Below are 13,884 nucleotides of genomic sequence, written 5' to 3' on the forward strand. Positions count from 1 at the left end.
TAGATGAACAACAGGGTTTTCGTACTGGAAGATCATGTATATATGCAATAATCGTCAGAAAGCAAATTACTGAGAAATCACTAGAGTATAATAGACCAGCATTTCTATGTCTGATTGACTTGAAGAAAGCATCTGACAGAGTGAGACTCAAAGATGTAATCCATCTTCTGTATAATAGAGAAGTTTCCCTAGATATCATAAAAACTATTGAAAACAGCAACCAAAACAAGAAATGGAAGTCAGAATAGATGGACAACTTACAGAACCTATAGATATAGGCAGCGGAATAAGACAGGGAGACTCATTGACTCCTATGCTCTTCAATTTAGTCATGGATGAAATCATCAAAAACGTCAACAAAGGAAGAGCCAACAATATTGATAGCCAAGATGAAAATAGTCTGCAAAGATTAGTCCACAGATTTAACATAAGAGCAAAAGAATTCAATATGACAATTTCATCTCAGAAAACCAAAACAATAGTAATCAGTAAAGAACCAATCAGATGTAAAATAGAAATTGATGGTATCAGTATTGAGCAGGTAATGGAAGTAAAATACCTTGTAATTACATTGTCAAGTTACGGAGACCTGGACAAAGAAGTTAGAAATGAAGTACAAAAAGCAAATAGACTGGCAGGATGCCTTAATAACACTATATGCACTATATGGCGAAACTGACGTAATAATACTGATATGAAGTCAAAAATTGATAAAGCCAGTCTAAGGCTAATAATAACATATGCATCAGAAACAAGACCCGATACAGCCACAACACAAAGACTACTGGAAACCGCAGAGATGAGAGTACTGAGAAGAATTACAGGAAATACGCTAAGGGATCGAAAGAGGAGTAAAGACATTAGAAGACAATGTAACGTACAGTGTATAAACGAATGGCAAGAGATAAATCACCAATCGGTAGAAGAAGTATCGGCCGACCGCGCAAAAGATGGAGTGACAACCTTCCATAGAAGTATCATTCCGCCAATGAACAACCAGAGTTGTTTATAAAGTGGAGGGAGAAGAAGGAATAAAATGGCAAAAGATAGCTAAAATTAAATCAGGACATGTGTTTTACTACACTATAGAAGCTACATCTATCTATCTAATCAGTTCTAAACATCCATCCTTGGATATAGGCCTCCTCTTCCTTCTTCCATGCCTCTCTATCTTGGGCAATTTGCATCCATTTTGACCCAGTGTGCTTCTTCAGGTTATCTGACCATCGCATTTGTGGCCTTCCCCTTTTTCGTTTGTGGTTCCACGGTCTCCAATGTATAATCGTCTTAGTCCATCTTTCATCCTTCTCCTGTAGGGTGTGTCCGGCGAACTTCCATTTAAGCTTTGCTACTTGGGTTGAGACATCTTTCACTTTTGTTTTGTTACGGATCCATTCGTTTATTTTCCTGTCTGATAGTTTAATCTTCAGCATTTGTCTTTCCATGGATCTTTCTGTCATTGCTATTTTTTCCATATTTTCTTTTGTAAACGTCCATATCTGAGAGCCATATATTAGAACAGGGAATATACATTGATTGTAGACTCTTGTTTTTAGATATTGCGGGTATTTTCTGTTCTTTAGAATATAAGACAGTTTTCCGAATGATGCCTAGGCCAATCTTATTCTTCTCTTTATTCCTTCGGTCTGATTTTCTTTATTTAATCTAGTGATTTGTCCTAGATGTATATACTCTTTTACTTGTTCTATTCTTGTTTGTGGCACTGTAATTATTAGTTCTTCTTGTTGATTGGTCATGGTTTTTGTTTTACTGTAATTCATCTTCAGTCCTATCTTTGTCGATTCTCTATCTAGTTCTTCCATCATTCTTTGTAGTTCTTCACTTCTTTCTGTTATTAATACAACATCATCAGCATACCGTAAGTGATTCAGATATTGCCCGTTTATGTTTATACCCAAGCCATCCCAGTGTAGTTGTTTGAACACATCTTCTAGCGCTTGGTTGAATAGCTTGGGCGAGATGGTATCTCCTTGTCTTACTCCTACAGAAGCTACATACTTATGTATAATACAATAAACAGAATCTGCTGTTTTATACAGATAAACATTACTAAAAGTATTGTGGAAATGAAAGAAAACAAAAATGAAGTAATCAGTGAGCCATAAAGAAATGGATATATTCTACAATGATATTGCAAGTAGATATTAAAACAGTTTTCTACCCAATAAAAATTAGTCATTTGAATACGAAAATAGGAGTGAAAAAAACGAACAAGAATTACTAAGAATTGGGGGTTGCCACAAAACACACAAAACATGCACAATATGCAGACCGAATAATAGGAAAATACCAGGTTGGATTTAGAAGCGGTAAATTGAAATTTAGCAGATTGTAACCCCGAGACAATCTTGTAGTGGAGTCTTGAGGTATGGCTCAATCTAAATGCCAAAAAAGACCCCCAAAAAGAAGTTGAATAAGCTTCAATGGCAAGCAAGCTTAATCATCACAGGAGCGATGTCGACTACTCTAACCACCTCCATGGAGGTAATACTTTTGACCCCCCCATTACATGTATGTATGGAGAACAAGAACCACGACAGGAGCATACATATGGCGGATAAGACGCCAGGAAGAAGGGCGAAAGTATACCGGGATCAAATCTGAAGTGATAATATTGTAACCTTAATATATTTTTGAAAATACATTTATCGTCATCTTTCCAGGAAAGAGTGAATAAAACGAATCTTATAATGACTGATCAGGTATACATGTGGCCCTAAAATCGACGAAGTAATAGGAGCTAGAGTATACGGAGGAAAAACTAGGTATCTAATCACTCCACTAGTACAAACTTATGCTACAGAGATGTGACTGCAGGAATTAAAAAGAGGAACAGATCTATAAAACTAACATCAGATAGCCAGGTAGCACTAAAGGCGCTGGAATCGAATCGAGTTGACTGGAGGTTAGTTTGGTACTGTTTCCACAATCTGATTCAGATCGGCAAAAGTAGCAAAGTAAGTTTACTCCGAGTGTCTGGAAACTCAGACACATTGAAGAGAACGAAAATGAAGACTTCTTGCTAGGGGAAAATAAATATTCATAGGCACAGAACATTTCGTTGGCATAGCAGGAAGTGAAGGCAAAAAAACAACATCGGACTGGTTGGAACTATTGAAACGTAACGAACAAATAAGTCTCAATAATTCGAAAGCTTTTATACACGAACCTTTAAAGAAGAGATCCAAAGATCTACTAGATATGAATATAAATAATCTGAGAATTATCTGAGAATCTGAGAAAAAGGGCACATGAAAAAAATTGTAACGATGATGATTGATGAAGTTTGATGATTTCTTCTGATTCACATAATGGAAGAAAAATAAAATGCTATATTGAAAATGAAGAAAATTCTAAATAATGGAGGTTCAAGCATGTATTACAAAGTGGTAGGAAAGCCCAAACGGGGATTTTTGCAGTTACTGGAGCGCGTCAGATGATCATATGGGGAGAAACCTGGTGCCCTGCAGAATCAGATGTGTCTCTACCATATATAAGCTCTTAACACAGGGGAGTTCGTTAAGGAGGGCCCGAAAAAAATCTATCCTTAAAAATACTCGAAATTGTCAGATTAAGATAAAGTAAGTTAAGTACAGGCAAAAGAGTGTATACTTAAAAAATCTGACTATTTGAGCGGGGCGTAGGGAAATGGGCGAGTTAAAAAGTTTCACAAAAAAAGCGAATAATTCGCGAAATGAACGTTAGATCGAAAAACTAAAAAAATACATGTTCAATATTTTTCAAAAATCTATCGAATAATACCAAACATGACCCCCACGGAGAGGGGTGGGGGGTAAATTTCAAATTTTAAATACAAATCCCGCGATATTTTGCAAAATAAACATTAGATCGAAAAACTGCAACATACACTTAATCAATTTATTTTGAAAAATCTATCGAATTGTACCAAACACGACCCCCACGGTAGTGGGGTGGGGGGTTATTTTAAAATCTTAAATAGGAGCCTCAATTTTTATTCCAGATTTGGATTCTTTACGTAAAAATAAGTAACTTTTATTCGAAACATTTTTTCAAAGTTTGGATAGATAGCGCTATAATCGGAAAAACGATTGTTGTAAATGGAAAATTAAATTAAAAATGGAAAGTCCCCACTAAAATGGAAAACTTTACTTAACTTTTTTGGTTTTAGGACCTACTCTTCACAACCCAATAGGTCCCCAAAGCGCTCGAGTGACTGCACTGAAATTTTTACTTTTAATCCCTGAAATATAGAATTTTACTCTTTATTTAAAAAAATTAAAGGAAAATTTAATGAATCAAAAAAATAAAAAAATTTAAATTTTGGAATAAACATATAAAAAGAAAAATTTAAAAGTAAACTTGATCCTTTGACATATCTTAAGAACTCTAAGGGAGACGTACCGTCCTATCCCAAAATTAGCACGGTTTCTCTTAAAATAGGGCAGGAAACGTCGCAGGATGACCTTGAAGCCAAATTTGTGATCTAAAATGCAGTTGAACGACGCGGAGGGGTCTCGTTTGAAGGTCACTGTCAGCTGTCACTTTAAAATTTTAAAATATATATCTTTTTACCCGATCTAATCGAAAATATATTCTTTACATATATAATAATAAGAATACATAATAAGAAGAAATTGTATCATAAATAACCTCGTTTAGGTATCTACCATTTAAGAAAGTTAATTATTTGTCTGCTAGTAAATACCTAATTCATTAAACTAATTCACTATTACAGAGGGTTTAGATATTGTACTGTTCAAAAAATAGTTGGTGATATTATATATTATATATAACCTATTTTTACGTAATTAAAAATATATAGTATGTTAAATAATATAAAATAGTGAAATTTATATGAAATATAAATGGTTTTTAGAATGCTCAAAAATTAAAATTTAGAAATTTGAACTGTTAAAGATCAGTTCAAATATATATTATTTCTAGTCGTATTTTAAATAAGAAACATAGTGAAACGTACCTATTTGGACACACTGTATAACATATAACATTTAAACATTTGACTTTTTTGATCACATATTATGAAGAACCACAATCTAACTATATTACCTAAAGTTACCAAGATCTTATACATCTTGGAAAGAAGATATTATCACAATCACATGTATCAGGTACTAATTCATTGCTTGTCTATATACACTAACTTATTCTACTTTACATTATGATTATTTTAAACGACAATTTGGTTTTTAAACGAACTATGTGGCGGAGGCACATTTTCTAAACCAACGTCTATCTCTCTGCTTCTCGGTATGTTGGAGTGTCGGAAGGTATATGGTGATATTGATTTTAGTTTCTGTCCTTTTTCCGACGAGAAAACGCAGTGCCGTTACGTCATAGAAAATTGGTTTAGGCTGCGAGAGAAAACGGAGTTTTTACGTGGTACTTTGGTGCAGTATAGCTGTATACCGAATCCACAGGGGATATATTTCTGAGCCAGACAACAACTAATATATTATTTTTTTATTCGTTGGAATTGAGACCAAACGAACATCAAAGATGTGATATATTTATAACGTAGAGATCTGGCGTAAGGAAACTGAAAGACGATAAATTGTAGCTGCAAAATACAGTGTTTTTAAAATATGGGTTACCTCAATGAAAATTTTATTATTACTCGATATAAAATATCATAGAAACGTCGTAACCAACACATAAATTGTACAAATTTTATTACACACCAGTGTGGTTGTTGAAAAGGGGAATGTAACATCATGGAGTATGATATACTATAAGGAATCATTACTATGAGCCTTGTTGAAATCCACTGCTGGATTTATGAAGGGTGGATAGGCCTCTCATACTTGTATAAAAGGTTTTCGGTGTTGTTCTCTTTTTAACCATTGTAACCACTTTTTGTCTTTGTATCGTTCTTAGATCACACTATAATCGTGTAAGTAGGCTTTCTCTAGTTCGCTTCTAATATACACACACCCAAACTTATATCACCATGTATTTCAAAGAAATATTTATTTAAAAATGTATAAACATTTTCAATTTCTTTGCAACACGAAAATGCAGCAGCTGCATAATACTCTGGTTAAATCGGAGAGTGCAGGAAGAGTCTATACCGGTTTCGGAGGTCTTTTCCCCCTCATCAGTAGTCCCATATCCTCTTCTCTCCGATTTCTGCAGGTATCACACTTTGGGCCTTTCCGAATTGCAAAGAAAGAAATATCACGGATAAACTAGAGCCATCTACCGAAAGACAAAGTAAGTTATCAACCGAAGTAGCACAGAAAACGACAACAAATATCGTTCCCATACCACCAGATTGACAACAGGTGGAATACTTTCTTTGGTTACACCTCTTGAGATTTTCAAAATTTATAAATAAAACAGGATACCGAGGAAATTAAGATGAGAGAATTTTAAATAGTTATTTCTTTTGAACAAACTTGTTATTGTTGCGAAGAATAAAGGTTTTTATTAAAAATAAACAAATCGATAAGACAATCAGATAGTACAGCTCGGTACGGTATAGGTTATTTGCTTGAGTTGCAAATTGAACGAAAATAAATAAACTAACTTTTGCGTTCAAAAACGAAAATATGCCTCATGTGGGGTTATAGAACTTACAACGAGGAAAGATATTGGTCTTGTGGAGAAAGAAATGTTCTCAGAGGGACATAGCTGTAGAGCTATGCGTAACACAGAGCGTTTTGTCCAAAACCTATGCTAGATAACAGGAACTAGGAAAGCTTAAAAATAAAGCAAGGGAAAGTCGCCAAAAAGTAATAACAGCTTGCCACGATAGTTTAATTGTCCAATCCGCTGGAAAACACCCAACCATTTCTCACCTGCAGCTCAAAAGGCAGTTTTTGGAAGCTACAGGTGCAACTTTTTTAGTTGAAACGATAAGAAGAAGAGTCCGTGCCAAGAAGTATACAGCAGAAGACAGTTACGTGTTCCCGAGTTATCCAGGCAGCACAAGATCGGTCGCCTAAATTGGTGTCTTCACCACCAAAACTGGAACAATGGGAATTGACAAAATGTGCTATTTTCAGAAAAAGCCAGGATTGGTGTAAAATCAGATGAACCACGAAATCGTGTACTTAGAGGTCGAAGAAGACAAGCAAGAACGAAAACTGTCAGATCTGTTCACAAATATACAAGGGTAAGTATAATGTTCTGGAGAGGAATTGCGATCCGTAAAAAAACTCCTTAAATTTTCATCCAATCAACTTTAACTGCTCACAGGTATGTTTATAACCGGTGGCGCCCAAAATCCCGACAGCCAAAATCCTGACAGCCAAAATCCCGACAGCCAAAATCCCGACGGCCAAAACACCGACATGCCAGAATCCCGACACGCCAGAGTCCCGACAGGCCAAAATCCCGATATGCAACAATCCTCGCATAAGCAAAAATCCCGACCACTACATTTTGAATATCTATGGTTTCCTTTTCAAATTCAATACCAAATCATATTATAGAGTATTGAAATTGAAAAATTAATTACTTATTAATAAGTACGGGTACTAATTATTATGTATTTTAAAAGAACAAATCATTAAACACTTCATTTTATAATATAAAAGCTATACTTACCGAAATGGAAGGTTGTAAGTGACATGATAATATCTATTATGTATATGAAAGTAAACTTAAATTCAGGATTTGATTATACATATATTATTGGACTATATATTGGCAAAAAAAAAATGTAATTCATATACCCATGTTAGAAATTTTATTAAGAAAATTAGTTCATATTAAATGGTAAATACTTTTGTTTAGTAACAAAAATTAAAAAACAGATGGCCATAAACAAAAAACCAGAAATAAATGTAATAATATGTTAAAAAGGAACTTAAGCGCTGGTTTCCTCGAAAGCGGTGCCGACAACCTCCGATCGTAACACTGCGATGAATGACATCATAAAAAACTGTACCATGCAAAATAATAGCGTTGGTTTCCAAGGATGCGTTGGAAGCCACCGCTTGCTGAGCTTGCACATTCCATTGCCCCAGTGAAGAACCTTGAATTTCCTCCACCCCAGTGAACCTTTCACCGTAATCTGACGTAATTCATCGCAGTGCTACGATCGCTGTTTGTCGGTGCCGCTTTCGAGGAAACCCAGGCTTTATCAAACCTGTCGGTATTCTGGCGTGTCGGTATTTTGGCCGTCGGGATTTTGGCTGTCGGGATTTTGGCTGTCGGGATTTTTTGGTAGACCCATTTATAACCTGTAGGTAGGCTCTGGAGAGATGCAACAGGAGAAAATTTAATTTTCATGCATGATAATGGACCTCCACATACCATTAGAGTGGCTAGAGACATCATTGAAACAGAACGCATCCCTTGTTTGGAGTGGACTGCTTGCTCACCCGAGCTTAACCCGAGCTAAAGTATTTGTGGGATATGCTTAAAAGAAAAATTAGAGCTCGCCGGGATAATCCACAAAACACCACACGGCTAGTATAAGCTGCTTTTGAAGAATGGAGCAACCTACCATAACAAAATGTTAAAATTTGATTAGGAGCGTGCCCACGCAAACTGAAGCTTGCATAGGACTAGAGGTGATAACTAGAGACTGGAAAATATGCACTAAAAAATGTCTAAAATATGCATGCAATATGCATTTTAAAACAAGCTGAATATGCACAATTAACATGCAAATATGCATTTATATATGCACTTATTTTTATATGAATAATTTTATGGTTTACGTTAAATACATAAATAAATAAAAAATAATAAAAATAAATAAATAGGTTTGAATTTAAACCAAATTGTATTATTATTTCTTAATATATTTTTTTAACTTCAGGTTTTGTGACAAATAAAACGGCAAAATATTTTATTTTGACCACAAGATAAATAAGAGTACAATAAAATAAATGTACATATTTTTATTGTTACAATATTGATTCATATTTTCTAAACTAATATTATAAAAAGAGTACCATAAAACAAATTTACATATTTTTATTGTTACAATAAATAATCATATATTGATTCATATTTTCTAAACTAATATTATGTCTTCTATCTGTTAATATTTGTTTATAGGCAGAAAAAGATCTCTCAACGTCACAAGATGTAATTGGGGCATATTTAAACTTTGCTATTAGAGACGGATCCATATTAATATTTTCATCGAAGTTTCCAAAATTGATTATATTATTTATTGAACGCAATAAAGTGAAACCCTCATTTTTGTTTAAAACGTCATCAAGTTTATCTTTAATTTTTACTCCAATTTCCCCATTCAGATTTGTTATTTTCTGTTTAACCGAATCAACAATAGACATACTATTGTGAAGACATAAATTTTGAGCCTCTAATTTTGTAATTGAACTTTCAATGATATCGAAATTCGATTTTATATACAACAATTGATTTTTAATAGACTTTTCTTTAAAAATATTTTGACAGTTATCAATAGCGGTACAAGTCGGATCAAAACTTGAAATAACGCTTTTGATGTCGTCGTAGTGTTCAGATAAAAATATAGCACTTTTAAGCCAAGTTCCCCATCTGGTTAATACTGGTTCTGGTGGTAAAGGAATATCGGGAAGCATCTCCCTATATACCTGTACACGTAGTGGTGCTTTCAGAAATACTTTTTTTACATTATTTATTAAGGTGTTTACATTGGGAAATTCAATTCTAACTTTCTCTGCAACTCTGTTTAGGCCGTGCGCCAAACATGTACAGTGAATTAAATTAGGGAAAAAGATTTTAAGATTGGATGCAGCTTTCATCATATATGAGGCGGCATCACTAAGCATTAATAATATTTTTTCAAATGGTACTTGATCAGGTAAAAAAGAATTTGTTAGGGATTCGTTAACAAATCTAGCTATTGTAGCATAGTTTGTTTTTTCCAAACATTTTACACTAATTAAGTATGAGTTTTTAAAATCGCCAGAGTCGTTAAGAACTCCAACAATTAGATTCGCAATTTGTCGACCCTTTGTATCCGTTGTTTCGTCGACGGAAATCCAAAGATATTCGGCTTTTAACTGATTTTTAATACTCGTCATCACATCTTTGTAACATGCACTGACATATTTTTTCCGAAGAGTTGAAGAACTTGGTATTTGAGCTGGTTTATCTTTAATCTTGCAATAAGTTTTTAAAAAGTTTTGACACGATTTATGTTCTAACTTGTGCAGAGGGATATTGCAGTTCAAAAAAAAATGGCATAAATCCTTTGCAAAGGTTTCTTGCCCAACTGACGTATTCTGAATCTGCAAACTGTTCTGTAGAATCTACTGGCGAGGTTTATTATCATTTTTTGATAGCTTAGTTTGGTGAAGTGAAGTTTTTATGTGTTGAACTACTTGGAATTTCTTTTGACATGGAATCTGGAATATAATGATAATGATGTTTTAGATGTTTTCGTAAATAGATACCTACATTAAAATGATCAAACTTTTTAAACCTCCCCCAATTTTTTTTTATTTCTCAAAGTGAAATTGAAATCGTCAAACAATAAAGTACAGTCAGTGTACCGTAGTATACAGGGTGGGCCACTCTCAACACCTCGCTCTGTATAAGCCAAACCGTTGCGAACTTTAAAAAACAGTTTTTGAAGAAATGGGACGGTTTGTCATTTTAGAATAGACAGACACATAGATGTGCAAAGAAGTTTGATAAGTTTAAAAATCTATTGAAGTGGAGAACTTACCTTTTTATCACAAATGGTGCAAAACATACTTTCACTGTCGATAACTTTTAGATGATTGTTACTTCCAATCCAACTTCTGAGAAGACTTGATTTTTCCCTTGCTACTTTAGGCATTTTCACAATAATAATAAAATGATTTTTTTACACAGTATAGTCAATAACTTGCAATCACAAAAGTTGAATAATCGGCGATTGATTTAAGACTAACCATTCATAAAATAAAATAATCTATCCTACCCTTAAAATGCTTAAAATTTCGTTTTGGTTGGTTTTCCCAGAATAATTCATAGTTGGCCGACACCAGCAGAAAGTACAGGTAATATTTGTAATGTTATTCAAAATATAATCGGTATTTACTTAGGTAATTTGTAAATTCTGAGAAGTCTATAAATCTTAAATATCCGGATAATGATACCTGCAGCTATAAATAACGCCCATTATGTTTATGGGTACAACAACAAAGGAGCTTAACAGCAAAATATTTACTTTCACATTTTATTTTAATGGATGTTGATGTTACTAATATATACCTTATTTTTAAATGGGGTAGAGTAAATTCCCATCAAAATATGCATTTATATGCTCTTAAATCTCCAAATATGCAAGGCATATGCATTTATGAAAAACATGAGAAATATGCAGCATATATATGCATATGCATTTTGCATATAATCCAGTCTTTAGTGATAACACTGACTACAAAAAAAAATAAAAAAATAAAAATAAAACAAACATTATTAGTTTTACATTGAAATTTTCTATTCTATTAGTTTTAAAACAACTAGTTTTAATTTGTTTGTTAAATAATTTATTGTTTTATTTAATTGTTACGTACCTATTTGTTATTAAATTGCTTTAAAATAAATTATGTTTGACTTCGTGTGTTCGTTTTTCTCAATCCGTACGAAATAATAAGAAATATCAGGTGATTCCATATAAGTTTGGGTGTGTGTATTTATAACGTAGAGATCTGGTCTCAAGGAAACTGAAAGATCTATTGTATCTAAGGTCTATTGTAACTGCAAAATATTGCTACACTGTTTTTTAAAACATGGGTCACCTCAATTTAAATTTTAATATCACTCATTAACAAACGATTTACTAAAGAATAAAAGACTATAGAAAAGTCGCAACCAAATAATAAATTGTACAGGTTTTATGATATACCAGTTAGTCCAAGTAATGAAGCTCAAAATAGGACAAAACCTCGCAGTTTTTACAGAATGGATCAATTTTTTTGAAAATTTAAGAATACGTAGTGGATAGTCCAAGGATCAAAATCTATATGATGCCGAAAGGCGCTTTTACCATGGGGGTGGTTGCCACTCCATCTCGGGGGCGGAAATTTTTTATTATATTTTGACCGCAAAAGTTGGTAAAAACATTCATTATAAGCCAAAAACGTTCTATACATTTTGTTGATAACATTAATAGTTTTCGATTTATTCGCTATCGAAATTGTTAGTTTTATATCGAAAAAATCAATGTTTTTAATCAGTTTTCTGCTAATAACTCAAAAAGTTTTCGTTACATCAAAAAACTGTGCTTAACAAAAATGTACTTTTAAAAAAATAAACAAAACCGTTTTTTTTTAATTTTCTTTAAGACCAATACTAATCGAGCTATACTTTATTATATGTTAGCTTTTCTTCGTCAAACGATAAATATTGTAGTTTCAAAGTCAAAAGACGGAAAAACTACGCATTTTGAGAGGATAACTTATTCAAACTAATCGAAAGTATTTAAAAATATCTATATGTATAAATAAAAAAAGTCTCTAGCTCAAAAATTAAGTGACCTTTAATGAAAAGAATGTCAGTCCCTATTTTCTTCACTGAAAAAGAGATCGGAAGCAACCTCCTAATCACCACCCTAATTAAAATTAGCCATTGACCTTATTTGGTGTTCTTTATTTATGTATTAATAATAGCTTCTCGAAGTTCGACCTGGTTAGAATGATTAGTTAAAAAAATGGAGTTAAAGCAAATAACGAATTTTTGTAGTTTGAAAAAAAAAATGGCCTTTCCTTCAGAATAGAAATATTATCATCAGAGATACGAAAAAATTTTTAAATATGAAATTGTAGGTTATTTAATTCCCAAGAATATGATTTGCAAAAATTTGTTCTAGGGCAAAAATTGAGTCAGCTATTGACAATTAAAACTTGTAATAACATGCAAAAACCACCTTTACCAACCCTTTCAAAGTAACCTTTCTTTGCGACTGAGGATTTTAAAAAGACTTAATATTAATAAGCTTATAGATCCTACAAAAACCTGTAAAATTATTTCTTAAAAAACTTTTTAAGATAAAAATTAAAAAAGTTACGGGTAAAAAATCAATATATTTTTTTGAAAAAAAAAAAAGGAAAAAATCCAGTTGGAAGCATAATAATGTAAGTTAGCGGTGCTTTTAGTCATTGGTCTTATTCATTATTCTTTATTTATGTATTATTAATAGATTCTACAAGTTTGACTGGCTTAGAATGATTAGTTTTTAAAAAACTGGAGTTAAAAGCGAATAACGAATTTTTGTAATTTGGTAAAAAATGCCATTTTCTTCAGAATAGAAAGATTAGCATCAGAGATACGAAAAAATGTTTAAATATGAAATTGTAGCTTATTTAATTCCCAAGAACATGGCTTGCAAAAATTTGTTCTAGGGCAAAAATTCAGTGAGCTATTGACAATTAAAACTTGTAATAACATGCAAAAACCACCTTTACCAACCCTTTCAAAGTCACCTCTCTTTGCGACTGAGGATTTTAAAAAGATTTAATATTAATAAGCTTATAGATCCTACAAAAACCTGTAAAATTCTTTTTTAACAAACTTTTTAAGATAGAAATTAAAAAGGTTACGGGTAAAAAATCAATATATTTTTTTGAAAAAAAGGAAAAATCCAGTTGGAAGCGTAATAATGTAAGTTAGCGGTGCTTTTAGTCATTGGTCTTATTATTCTTCTTCATTTATGTATTATTAATAGATTCTAGAAGTTTGACTGGCTTAGAATGATTAGTTTTTAAAAAACTGGAGTTAAAAGCGAATAACGATTTTTGTAATTTGGTAAAAAATGCCATTTTCTTCAGAATAGAAAGATTAGCATCAGAGATACGAAAAATGTTTAAATATGCAATTGTAGGTTATTTAATTCCCAATAACTTGGTTTTATACCAAAAAAATTTATACAAAAAATTTTTAAATATTATCGAAAAACATTGATTT

At 32.6% G+C, this 13,884-nt stretch overlaps 1 protein-coding gene across 2 annotated transcripts in view; it reads right to left on the reverse strand.

Annotated features, from left to right (window-relative positions):
* LOC114331135 (protein quiver) overlaps positions 1-5,409 on the reverse strand; it is an 84,431-nt gene extending 79,022 nt beyond the window's left edge. The window contains exon 1 of one of the 2 annotated variants that reach the window (XM_028280614.2): positions 5,071-5,409. In XM_028280614.2, coding sequence (XP_028136415.1) covers positions 5,071-5,095 — 25 coding nt within the window. In that variant the 5' untranslated portion in view covers positions 5,096-5,409. The remainder of the gene's footprint in view (positions 1-5,070) is intronic. The other variant, XM_028280613.2, reaches the window with a different exon arrangement.
* Between the last annotated feature and the right edge of the window lie 8,475 nt (positions 5,410-13,884).

Source organism: Diabrotica virgifera, chromosome 2 (genome assembly GCF_917563875.1).
Source record: "Diabrotica virgifera virgifera chromosome 2, PGI_DIABVI_V3a".
In the NCBI taxonomy this organism is placed as follows: Eukaryota; Metazoa; Arthropoda; class Insecta; order Coleoptera; family Chrysomelidae; genus Diabrotica; species Diabrotica virgifera.